Source organism: Acromyrmex echinatior, chromosome 11 (assembly GCF_024713525.1).
Source record: "Acromyrmex echinatior isolate Ae372 chromosome 11, ASM2471352v2, whole genome shotgun sequence".
Classification (NCBI taxonomy): Eukaryota; Metazoa; Arthropoda; class Insecta; order Hymenoptera; family Formicidae; genus Acromyrmex; species Acromyrmex echinatior.
The window spans coordinates 6,297,629-6,311,511 of NC_141862.1; the positions used below are offsets into that span (position 1 = coordinate 6,297,629).

The 13,883-nt window shown below is 31.8% G+C and overlaps 1 protein-coding gene across 5 annotated transcripts in view; it reads right to left on the minus strand.

Moving 5' to 3' along the window:
- The window catches only part of sick (sickie), a 174,494-nt gene that overhangs the window by 64,323 nt on the left and 96,288 nt on the right, over window positions 1-13,883 (minus strand). For all 5 annotated transcript variants that reach the window (XM_087411097.1, XM_087411095.1, XM_087411096.1 and 2 more), the window contains one exon: window positions 13,244-13,407. In XM_087411097.1, the coding sequence (XP_087267223.1) occupies window positions 13,244-13,407 (164 nt within the window). The remainder of the gene's footprint in view (window positions 1-13,243; window positions 13,408-13,883) is intronic.

The window sequence follows — 13,883 nt, forward strand, 5'->3', positions numbered from 1 at the left end:
GAGTATACGTACAAACTGTTCTCGTAGATGTGAAGCTAAGAGAACGTTTATAGCGCATAAGTGCGATAAACGCGATTTACCCTTGAGCGACTCTCTCAGATTGTCGAACATTTATTTTTCTTTTTGATATCGAGTGCCACTTCGATCCCCCCCTTTTCGTTTATCGTGGCCAGGGTTTTTCAAACGCAAGAGATAAAGATAATGCAAATGTATGCGCTTCGTAAGAGAATAATCGATGTGATAAGGCAAATGGAAAATCGTTTAGAGCAATTAAAATGATAGATATATTGCTCGATCAATCGTTTCCAAATCCTTCTATTACATTTGGAAATAATATAGAAACAAAAAATGCAGGAGTAAAAATAATAATATTTAAAACGATTGCATATAATATGTAGATATTCGAAAAGTTGTTTTCTCTTTCCGATCGCTGATCATTATCATCACTCAATTCTTTCATCATTATAATCTTTCTTGTTTCTTCTCTTTCTTCTTCTTTTTTTATTTTTATATTATTATAAATAAAATTTAATGATGTACAGAGTCAAAATTATCTTTAAAAACAAATTGAGGTAAAGGAATCGAAAAGGAGTGATTGGATAAGAAGTTTGAGTTCAAGTTACATCTTGGCCCTGAAAAGATTGCTATCAAAGATTAGAAGAACCCTTAGAAGCTTCCTCGATGACTAAGTCTGAGCTTTTTCAAGGAAAGTTCTGGTATCGACTAGCTGTCAAATCAGCTCGACAACTAGCACGTGTTACATCGTGCATTCTGCCTTTTATTCGGGCTTCCAAGTTCCAGGCCGATTAGCAGTCGATGCATCGCATGGGGATTCCTTTATCTCGATTAGAAGATTAGACAGAGATTAGATTATGACGATTAGAGATTGAACGTAATGCATCCGTGAAACGAAAAACGACGTTTGGATTTGGGGATTACTGCCAGAATCTTGAATGAGATTAATTCGGGATGAGATTAATTCGGAATGCAGCGTGTTCCGATTCTTGTCTTCTTCAATGTCTTTTAATTTTATTGGCAAATATATATCAAAAGACTCGCGAGTAATATACACTGCGATAAAAAATAATTTGATGTCATTAAATTGACAGAGACTTATATATATTGTACTTGGGGACTTTTGTAACAAATAATAATTTTGGCTCGTAAAAAATACGACCTTTGGGACTTGTCGCACCCCATGATATTTCCGGCGTATTAATATAGTTCCGAATGAGGGAGAGAACGGCGAGATACAGAAAATAAACGAATTTTCCTTGCAAACAAGCCAAGGCAATAAAACGGATTTGACATTACGTGAGACGAGACAAACTGTTACACGTGGTCGTTAATGAAGTTAGAGTACCTCATTCTTTTTACTACGTTTGCAAAGTGAGCTTAAAGCTGAACATAGTGTCTATGGATTGAGGAAGAAAAGGAAATGAGAACAAACCCCCTCGCACCCAATACAGAGATAATGTAAATACAGGCTCCTAATTGACGGGAACGGCAATCGAGAGCTCGTTTCAATTTCGATCGTCTCTTGCGAGCTTTTCTTCTCTGTCTTCTCGCGCACGTGCGTCGAATTAGCACAGGCAGGTTTTGGCTCGTATTCCCTCTTCGTCTCTATATTCGCGGATCCCCACAAGCATCCCATGGGATCAACTGAATTCCAAATAGGCTGTGACTCACATAAACCGCACACAAACTATGCTTCGAAGACTCTTCTTTCGCCTGTCAATTTGTCTTTCTTGTCTTTCTACCCTTCATGATTCACTATTTGGTGACTTTAATTTCAATATAAGTTGAAGGATGTAAAAAGGGATTTAAACAGAGCACTCTTTTCAAAAAAGATTATATTCTTCAGCGACAGATCTGTTATCTTTATGTACTATTTATTAATTGTATTAATTTAATAAAATATTCGCAATGAAAGAAGATATCAGGTTACTAAAAATTCATTAGTAATATTACTATCGTCAATGAGTCAAATATATAAATGCTATAAATAGACAAATTAAAAAATTCCTAAAAACTTTCAGAAAGACTCTTAAAAATTTTCTTATAATTTTTAAATTGTAAAATACCTATATATTAAGATCTTTCAAAAAAATTATATACTATATAATTATATTATTATATGTTATATTAATTACTATATGTTATATATGTATTAACAGTATCATATATTTATTTTAATTTATTCTAATCTTTGCTCTGTAAGAATTTTTGTAATAAAGTGGACGTAAAATATGTTGCATTGTAGCTTTCTGATAAATGTTAATTATATCAATGTGATAGGAAGATGTACAACTAATCTCATCGTATTTCAAGCAAAGCAAAAAAGTTATGTTTCTCTCTCTCTCTCTCTCTCTCTCTCTCTCTCTCTCTCCATAACAAGGATTAATGAAAAATAATGAAATTGGAAATTGTGATGGACATCGATGAAGGATAAGGTGAGCGTAACGGTACATCGGATGATGATGAAGCGCGATGATAAACGATGATGATCTCGAAGCCCGCAAGATATAATGTAGCACGTGTGTTGAACCCTCTTGTCCGTTTCAGCGATCTGATCCTATTTTATTCCTCCTCCTGGCGATCATGCCAGGTGCATCAAATACATTTCAAGAAGGTTTGCCATTAACCGCACGATAACGGAATCACTTGTCGCTTCACGCTGGATTTGATCGATTCAGTTTAAGGAAAGTGATAGAATTTAATAGAAATTATTATATTAAAAAAAAATCGATTATATCCATTGACCTAATTTATTTTAATAACTAATGTTATATTAAAATATATATATATGTTATATATTTGTATATTTATATAATAGAAATTTAGATTTTTTTTGTTTAAGTTCGAGTGGAAATAAAATTTCATATAATACAACATTTTATATAATATATCAGTTAATATTAATACATTATAGTTAATACTTTATGTTAATTTATATAATACAATCATTTAATTATCCACAATTATAAGTTTCTATATCGCGAAATTTTCTGGGGATTCTGCTTTTGGAGTTTATATTAGTTCCCTTATGAATTAAATGAACATGTGCGCCTCTCAGGGTCTCGACTCGAGGGTCTCGTTCGATAATGGCCGACGATCAGGAGGGGTAATCGCGACGACAATAGTGTAGAGATGCGTGGGATGAAACAAGACGGAGTTAATGTCGGTAACAGCTGTCGGTACCCGCGGAACAAATAAACAAGACACTCTCTTCAGCAAAGGATGTTGCTCCATCTTTCGAATCGATGGCCTAGCGTGTCGCCCGTCGGTCACTAGCAAAAAATTGTATGGGTCTTTTGTCTAGAGAATAATAAGAAAACAACATTAATAACAAGAAACACGATATATACACCGCCGATCTCGAACTTTTATCATCAAAAGTACTTTTAAAATGATGATCAATATTTAACTGGAAAAATGGGAATGTCTATAGAAAACTAATAAAATAAAAAAAGTATGAGAAAATTACACTATCCAAAATCATTTTACAACATGAATGTGAATACATTCATTTTCTTATAACAATAATAATAATAATAATAAATAATAATGTGCCATTTCAATTGCAAGCATATTTGTAAAACTATGATCACTTTGGATCTTCATTGTAGTAAATGAAAGAAAGAGAATATCCGGTCTTTTTGTGATCGCGCGCGAGGAAGTCCGGCAAACTACGCGGTGCATTGAAATAGCAAATAAATATCCCGCACAGCCGTGTTCCTTAAAAAAAAAAAGAAGAAACGAAAAAAAATCCCTTTCCTGAAAGAGAAAGAAGTTTGTTTTATTTCAGGCTCGCTTTTTATCGTCGCGAACTTTCGACGAAGGACGTTTTGCGAAGCCGTTGAATAAAAGTTTGGAGAGATCGATGGGAGCGACAGCAAAGATCGAGAGTCCCAAGGGAGAAACAGATGGAAAAGGATTAGGAGTTGACGAAAGAGATCGATCGAAAGGAGTGCTCGAAAGCGAGCTTGGAAGCACTTTTATGCTAGCAATTTCATCTGTGATCAATTGCGACAAAGATGCTTCGAATGGCTGTACTTTGACGATCGCAAAGAAATCTTCAAAGAGAGTTTAGAGGTTCTTCGAATTCGATTGAAAGTCGATGATATTCGTTCGCTCGATTTGCGTTGTAATATATTACAAGATTGTGATTTCAGACGTCAAAAGTTTAATAATAACGTATATAATATGATTTATAAAGAGTATTTCCTGTAATAATTAAACAAAATATTATATAATTGAAGAGAATTTCTATATATTCAGTCAAATTGAATCTTAGTATACTTAAATATTTCTGTATGAATTTATATACATATTATACCATATTATATAATATGTATATGTTACTAAAAAAAAGATATATGTTTAAATCTTTTAAAATTTTTTTTGAAGAAACACAAAAAGGGATAGAATATAAAAATATTATAAAATGGAGAAGTCTCAAAACAGATATTTCTAATATCGCTTCATGATGTTTTGAAAATGTACACCAAACATGAATACAGTAAGGAGCGCATTTCTTCCTCACAAAGAAGCGCTCATCAGCAGAATGGCGCGCAATCGACGTCATTTTTTTCCCCACGTGGAACGAACACCCCGTCGCGTCAGTCGGCTGTCTCGTTTCGCAGCCGAGCTTCACAGCACAAATTGCAATCTTCCCCTTTTTCTAGATTCCCTTATTTGTCCTGCTTACTTGCTTCTCTCCTCCTATCCTGCCTGCATGCCTGTCTGTCTGCCGATTGCAGGACCCTCGTTCTCTTTTCAAGACAATCTTCCTCCCGAACTCTCTGTCATGTTCACGTGTCGTGTTTTTTCAGAATGTTCATTTCGAGAGAACAGGTGCAACCTTGTCAATAAAAATAAAGAAATATTGTGCGACTGCAACTTATCGTGGGGGGTGCACTTTCACTTTCAATTCAAGATTTCATTACATTAAGAGAAGAGAAACCCGTCCGCAATAATTAATAGTAGAAAAGGAGTACCCTCAAGTGTATACTATATTTTTAAATCATGATGTGCAGAATCTTATTAAAAAGAATTTAAAAAGCAAATATTATATATTATAAAAAACAATTGAAGGACAAATAAAAGAATAATAATTTTTTTAAGGTTAATAAAAACTTGAAACAATGTAATTGGTCGTGTTGATATAAAAATATTACGATAGTAAAGAATAATTATAATTTTTTAATAAGAAATATTGAAAAATTTATTCAAAACTCGAGCTCTTTTTAAAAGCTCTTTAAAATTGAAAATTGTCTTGTTTAGGTACACATAAAAGCATTGCATGTCAAAATGTATAATGAAAAGGTACGTACGCATATATACAGGTACCTGCATTTAAAAAACAGTCTGTATAAAAAAGAACAATCACTCGCTCGCTTTTATTGTTTAATTATTTATTGCAAGTTATTTTATAGTAACAGAATTCTGCTTTATTGATTTTTTTTTCCATAAAATTGTTTAAATTTTGTTCATCAATACTTATCTTCTCTACAAGTACAATACCTAAATTCTTAATGCCAAAAATAAATAGATCTACTATTTAAATCAAAAAAATATTTACAAGAAATCATTTTCTAAGAACTAATATAATAATAAAATACAAAAATTATATAATATATATAATAAATAACACTAAAATAAACAAAAATTAAAAATTAAAATTAAATCTTATAAAAATAAAATTAAGAGATATTTGAATAATAATTGGTACTTTCTCGGCTATATCATATCATAGATCAAGATTGAATTTTTCTGAAATTGGTCCCGAGTCACTTACGCAAGTCCTGTAATTTCCAAGTCGCGTTCGTGGTCACGGATCACATGCGAATGGAACAGCCACGAATAACATGAGCAACAACAGACGAACTGTCGAGAATTCGATAATGGAAATGCGTGGCAGGATGTCGTCAGAAAAACCGCAGCAACATGGGAGAAAAGAGATAGGTACGAGAAGTATCTATCTGCATAAAAAAGAGCCTGAACAGAGACAAGAAACGAAAAGGAAAAGAGGGGCAAATTAGAGAAAAAAAGGAGACAAGAGAGAAAGGGAATATGTTAAAGACAACATGTACAACACACAGCATCCATGATGTGATGGAGAGAAAAAAAGGATGAAAGGGAATACATAAGGGAAAATATGCAACATACATAATATTCGCGTGCATGTATAAGTAAGAGAAAGCAAGAGTGCAAAAAACAGAATATATGAAAGAGAGATGTGGAAGAAGCAAGAAAAAAGGGAAAAATATCAGGAATCAGGTTCAAAAGTATTCCAACCTCACGAATGTTTTTTTTTCACCCACGTTGTCGCAGGAAGAAAAGAGAGCGGCGTGCGATTAATAAAAATCCGCATCGCGGACTATATCCTCCCGAAGGATGTACATCGGTGCATATTTGTGTTTCTCATGGGAAATGTACCGCGTGGAGAAGCTTACAATATTTCTACGTATTCTGGAAATATCGATATTTCGCTTTTGATGGATTGTGTTTCTGGCATTGATATTTCGGTCGTGAGATAACCTGAATGTGATTTCGTTCAACAGCATTAAATGGAATTGTTATATACGATTTCACGTGTGTTATCTATTATTTAAACATGCAATTATTAAACATGCACCTTGAATATCATAATTTTTTAAATAAATTAAACAATTATAAATAAAATATAGAATAAAATTTAGAAAATATTTTTTCGTGAAAAGAAATAACAATTCACAAATAAATAACATATAATATTGTATCAATCTGCGTAATAACAGTTCAAAAATTATAACAAATTAAACAAATAGAAAAATATAAATCAACAGAAATTATTAATAAATCGACGAAAGAAGATTCAAGTTGTACGGAGATGAGGATTGTAAGAGGCAAGTTTAAAGTACAGGAGAGTTGAGAGATGCAAGTCCGGAGAGCACAAGAGCTTGAGAGGGTCGCAAGTATGATGTTGCGGAAGATTGAGAAAAAGCTGGCGGTGACGGTTGAAAATCGCCAAGGGGGTAGAAAACACTGCTAGCATACAAAGAGCGAGTTTTCCAGCTCTGGAACAAAGCGGATTTCATCCCCGCTTTATTCTGACCCTAGCGACGAGGGATAAGGTAGAAATCGAATAGAAATGCCGTATACGTGAACGCGCTGCGTCTAGATAACACACAGATTCGCAAATATTTGTGCTCACGCATCACATTTTTTTTTTCGAATGTACCTAAAATTAAAAATAAATATAATCATAGAGAGAAATAATACTTTCCGTTTCAGAATCAATTAAACATGTTTACTATTCTATATTCAAATGATTGCAATAGCATTCAATATGATATCATTTCATTGTGTCTCTGTATATCTCGCATATCGATGATGAGGTTTCCCCATACGATGTATTATGCTTTGCAGCACCTTGCGTTACGTGTATATATATAATATCAGAATTGCCAATTTAGCATTGAACATGTACTCCGTCTATGTACTCCGTCCCACAATTTCCACGTATTCCCTGATAATTATTGAGGGAAGAACTGAATTATTCGAAACGTATGTAAAGAGAGAATTATAAGGAAAAATCATCAATAGTGTTAACAGCGCGAAATAGAGATAATTACATTAACATTATTGTAACATACAGTCTACATATTGTATTTTAATTCATTAAATTTTTAAATATAACGTAATAATTTTTAATTATATTTCACAAATTTTCAACGATTTCGTGTTGCATTACAAAATTTAGAAAGTCTTTGAGAGCTGACAGTTAAAACTAAATTTCTTATTTCTGACATAATTCCCAAAGTATAATTAAATTAAAATAATTTCGATATCTATCTTGTTATACTAAAAATACATAGTTTGATTTAAAATATTTTTGTAATTTTCATCATATATTTTACTAATTTTATTTATTTTAATATTTTCTCAATCGATTCTATCAAAATATTGGAACATTAGAAATTATCTAATTTAATTATATAGTCGAACGCTTATATTTTAAGGGACACATTTTTTTAAAATTAATTTTTAAACACAAATTGAAAGAGTTAAATAAAAAAAGAAGAAAAAGGAGGAAAAGAAAGAAGGTACGAGATCGAAGACCTTGCAAAGAAGAAGAACTGTCGTTTTGTGCTAATAATAGCTCAGAGTTATTTATAATTTCAGATCATCCCGTCACGCCAATGATACACGTACATAACTCACGGTAAAATGTAGCCAATACCGCGTCATATTTTTTTACTATGTAACTTTTCCTTTTTTTTTCGCGTCATCACCGTATTTCCTTGCCATCTTCGCAAACACATGTTTGAAATGAGTATAGCGGGTTCATCGAGGGAAGCTAATTCTCGAAACCTGTATGAACCGGTACCCGAATGTATAAGATAGTATTTTTAACTCGCGCGAGACCGAAGAAAGGCGAAAGGAAAAGAAAGATTTAAAAGTTTCTGAATGTTCATGTTCAGTGGTGCTCAGAAGATACATTAATTCAAATAAATTTCAAATAGTAAAAATTTACTAACATAAAAAATAAAAATATGAGTATAGACATCAAAATAAATAATAAAAAAAATAAAGATAGTTTCGAAGAGCATGCATATAGATATCACTTTAAGCTATCAGTGTCAACAGATTTTAATCTTTGAAAATATTAATAAATATTTATAATGATTGATAACATTATAGATTATACATTTCAATATTTCGAGAGATTTTAATTTAACAGTTGTAACTCTCTCTCTCTCTCTCTCTCTCTCTCTCTCTCTCTCTCTCTCTCTCTCTCCCCTCTCCTCTCCCTCCTCCTTCTCTCTATATATATGTAATAATAAAATTATGATTTACAAATAAATTATAATAAAATAAAAATATTAAATATTTTTAAAATAGTAAAAACAAAAAGGATTAAAAATAAATATGGGCATATAAATTGTCAATTACGTAATTTCGATGATCCTAAAATATGAACATTGACATATCTTGAAAATTTCATTTCTTAAATGTTATGCTAATACGAAATAATTTCAAAACAGAAATATGATTTTCTTTCTGAGAATCCCTGTAGTACTCTGATGTTTCGGGGTTAAAGACCGGGTGCAGCAGATCTTACGTGTGCTCTGAGACTTCAATTTTCTCTCGTTGTTCCTCTCTCCTTTGCTACCTCTTTTCTTCATCGTCGATCTGCGCTTTCTCTTTCTCTCGAAAGCTCTTTCTTTTTTTTTATATACGAACGTACCCGTGGAACGAAAGACAGTTTATAACGGATCTGACGAATGGCTGAAAGAATAAATTTTTTTCTTTCTTTTTCTTGTTTCTTCTTTTTATTTACCTTTACTTGTCTCTTTGGGAGGTTCCTGTGGGATTACTGTATTTAAGGTGAGCTCACAACGTGCACATACATTTAGAATCTAAATCTCAATTATGAGTAAAGTTCAATAAATTCAATAAATTTTAAAGAAATAATTACTGTTAATATTTATTGTTTATTAAAAATAAACAATAAATTGTATTAAAAATAAACAATAAATATTACAAAAAATAGTATATTTATAAATTTATGAACTTTATAAATAAAATTTTAAATAAATGTAATTTTTTATTTCTTTTTGATATAGAAATTATAATGTGGAATTTTAATTGATCATAATGCATCTGTTAATATTTTTTAAATGCAGTTTTAATACAGAAGTTTAGGACATTTTCCATTATACCGGAAATCTCTTCAGGAAATTCTACGGATTATGTGGGAATTGAGTTAAGTTCGAAGCAGAAGGCCGAAGGGTGGAAAAGAGAGAGGAGAGAAAGAGATCGATATGTGTGCAGATGAATGAAGCGTAATTTTATCTAATTAAAATAAAGGTTACTTTATCTAATGGCTACAATATAATGAATACACATGAATAATTAGCTTCAACTTAAACAATGTTACATGAACAGATTACCAGACGAGTTTTGGAAGTTTATGATACTTCCACACGTAATTTAAAACTAAATCTTAAAAAAATAATGCTATGTACTTGTTAAAGAAAATTCGTTTAATATTCTATACATTAATGTTTTTTTTCATAAATAAAAACTCATAACAATAATGTTATATGTTAAGGAGAATTATAGATTTAGAAGAAAAACATTTTTCTAATTCAATAATCATACATATTATACGAAAGAGAAATAATAATACAATCTCTTTCAAGATCCTGATCTATAGGACACCTAGAAAAGTTGTCATTTAGGCTGTTATCTAGACAACGTGATGAATGATAGATAGTCAAATGGAAAAAAGAGCCTAAAATAATATCATGAACCATGACGAGAAATGGGCGTCCCGTTTCGCTTGTGCGTGCATTATGGCCGGTCGACTAGTTTGTGTAAGTACGACGTGGAAGTCTATTTCGAACGTAGGAAAACGCGTTCTGTACCCAGATACACAGACACGCATGCTTTGATATCATCAGGATATGTGGAGAATAGTACGCGCGCGCTAAAGAGGGGGAAAGAGAGAGAGAGAGAGAAAGAGAGTACAGCATCCCTTCATAAAGCTGCGCATCAGAGGTACCCAACCTTGTAGGTAAATGAGTGATAGAAGCATACATTTTCTTTCCATTATGTAGCAGTTTTATTACAAGAAAAAAAAACAATTTCAAAAATCGAAAAATGTTATATTAAAATCTATATGAATAAAATAGATAATTAAAAATATTCAATTATTGTTACTATTATTATAAGCAACATATTTAGCAAAAATATGTTGTATTCAATAAATTCAACATATATTGTTTACCTACTTCAGGTGAGATATATTTTTAAAATATATAAATAATACAGACAAATTTATAACAAATATGTAACAATATTTATGTATACATTATTTATACGTACATTGTTTAATATCTATATATTATGTATAAATTGCCTTGCTTTACTTTCACTTTCAAATTCTTAAACAAAAAGTCTTATGACGACAATTTGCGTTGACATTATATGAATGAATCGATATGCAATAAATTATTTCGTTCTTGTTGATCGCTGTAATAGCGGGCAAGTTCTCCGTAGTGGAAGAAAAGGAAATCTTAAGACGACAAGGACCGGTTAGCATTCGCATTTTTCGCAACAACTCGCTAAGCAATTGAACCAAAGAGCCAACTAAACGACTGTTGAGAGTACAGAAAAGAACTCATGCATGCATTTTATCGTCCTCTCTCGAAGAGAGACCGGTCCTCTCTTTCACTTTCTTTTCCTTCACTTCCATTGTCCTGAGAAAAGGCTCGAAGTTGAGCACCCCTGTAAATCGGATGCTCGAGCACATCTGGCCCGTGGAAACGCGGGAGTTGAGAGTAAAGTATAAACTATGGGGTGCCACCCCATCTCGCAGGGGCGGGGAACACCCCCAGTGGGTTTCCCCCGCTTCCACCTCATTCCCTTCGTAGGTAATATTACTATACGTATGCGTAGCGCACACGCAATAGAAAGGATAGATGCATTTGTGAGAGAGAAAAGGGAGAGTAGACAAAGAAGATTATTCATCATTTTGGAAGAGACTAAGTGCAGATAAATAAGATAGACATGAAAGAATTATGATAAGAGCAAATACTAGTTTTTGGGAAAAGAGCTAAAATAAAGGTCGATGTCTATATCGAATTTGTTGTCTAGATAAAAATTACTTTAATTACAAAACACATATATAATTATATTATTTTTCCGTAATCACACTTCTCTCGATTATAGTCTATAGATTTTCATGAAAGGAAAAGGAGCATGAAAGAGATATAAAAATTAGACATATATATATGTATTGTGTGTGTGTGTGTGTGTGTGTGTGTGTGTGTGTGTGTGTACACGTATCAGAAGGGAAAAGTTTGCTTATACAGACACACGTGCGTATTAAATCAGATAGAACGCATACAAGAACGCACGTAAAAAAGATACGATCGAATAAGCCACCATGTATATGCAGTAACGGAGAAGTCCTATGGAGATGAGTTTTCATGGTGGTCCAGGATCTCCTGCGATAGCCAGAAATGTGCAAAGGGTTGCTAAAAGCTATTCACGGGGCTAATAGCTAATGGAGTGTTCTTAACGCGGGTGCACACCGCACCCTTTCACCGTTCTTTGGGTCTTGAGAGAAATGCGACTTCAAAGAAAAAATTGCCTAATTGTTTAAAGCAAGGATATCCTCCCATAATTCTGCGTATCTTTACAATCATCGGTCCAACCTCAAATCTACATTACTTCAAGTTAGCAGTCACAGTAATAATTAATCTATGGACTTTTTTTAAATTACAGACGGTTTTTAATTATAAACGTATCTTGACATATAAAAATAAAAAATTTTAGGTTTCCTAGATTAATTAAAAAAATAATTAAAACGATCCTTGCAATAAAATTAAGGCGACAAAATGATTTAAAAAAAATAAATAAGAAGAACCTGGGGATAATGTCATTTGACTATTAAAAGACCAATATGGTGAACAATATTCGCTTAGTAATAAATTTTTATTTGCAAAAATGTGGTGAATGTCCTCACGATTGCATCGGAAAATAAATAATAAATTTTGTGTTACCACAATTGTTGGCTATTGTTAAAGTTCATAGTAACGTTTAATTTTTTAATATCATCTACCTCGTCCATTTTCCATTTTTATTCGTAGCACTTTTCGTCATTTATTTATTGCGCAAAAATAAATTTTAGATGAATAACGCGGGATGTCAGACTAATCGGACGTTTCTCTGCCAGTTCCCGGTGCAATACAATTTCCATTAAAATGTGTGTACACAATAACGGATTATTTTAAAAAATATAATTGGCTTTTAACCAAAATAATTTTATATTATGTATTAATATACAGTAATATTTATATTTATATAAAATGCGTGTATATTAGAATTATGTATATTATGTATACATAATATTATATAATATGTTATTGAAGAGAAATTATAATCGATTTATTTTGATAATTATGATAATTAAAACATATTTTATTGTATTTTGTAAAATATAATCAGTCTATAAAATATAATATTATTTAAATACAAACTTTCTTGATTAGATAATAGTAATTATGAATTTTGAATTTATATTAGAATATAAAATTAATATAATATTATTGCATTATATAATATCAAATATATATTTTCTGTCTACCTGTGATAAAGATAAAGCTTTTACGTTTTCCTGTAAAATATGACGATGCTCAAAAAGTTTACAACAAAGGGGTGAGAAAGATGAGTTGATGGAACTTACCGAGTTGTGATTGATGTGTTGGTGCCGGAGCCGGTCTGACTTTGTCCGGAGGGCATCTCCTGGTGGCGGCAACGGTCGCGGGTAGGGGTATGCTTGTGCCACCCCCAGGACCACCGCCAGCACCGCTAACTCCCGACGACTGTTTGTTATAGGGCGACGGCAATCTGAAATGAAAAAGGATTCTGTTGTCAGCTTGATGTTTCATGGATTTTCTATTTACACAATATATATCTTCGTAGAATATATATAAAAAGGAAATGTATAAGTGAACTTTTAAAATATAAACAAATTTTTCTGTTAAATAATTATAAGAAAATTATTATGTAAAACATAAATATGTAAGTAACAATGTAATAAAATGTTAAATTCATAATCAGTAATTTTAATTATGCAGTGATTTTTATTTTATTGTGTAATTATTTTTTTCTATTATATTATGTTCACTCTATTTTTGTATTTTATAAATTCCTACTCATCTCTATGTTTTATATTTTATTAGACATTTAGATGAGAAAAAATATATTAGGAGACATTGAACTATGATAAAAATCTTAATAAAATATAATATAAAACTGATTGATGATTGTAATATAAAACAAATTCAATCGCAAATAACACAAATTATCTGTCTTAAATCATT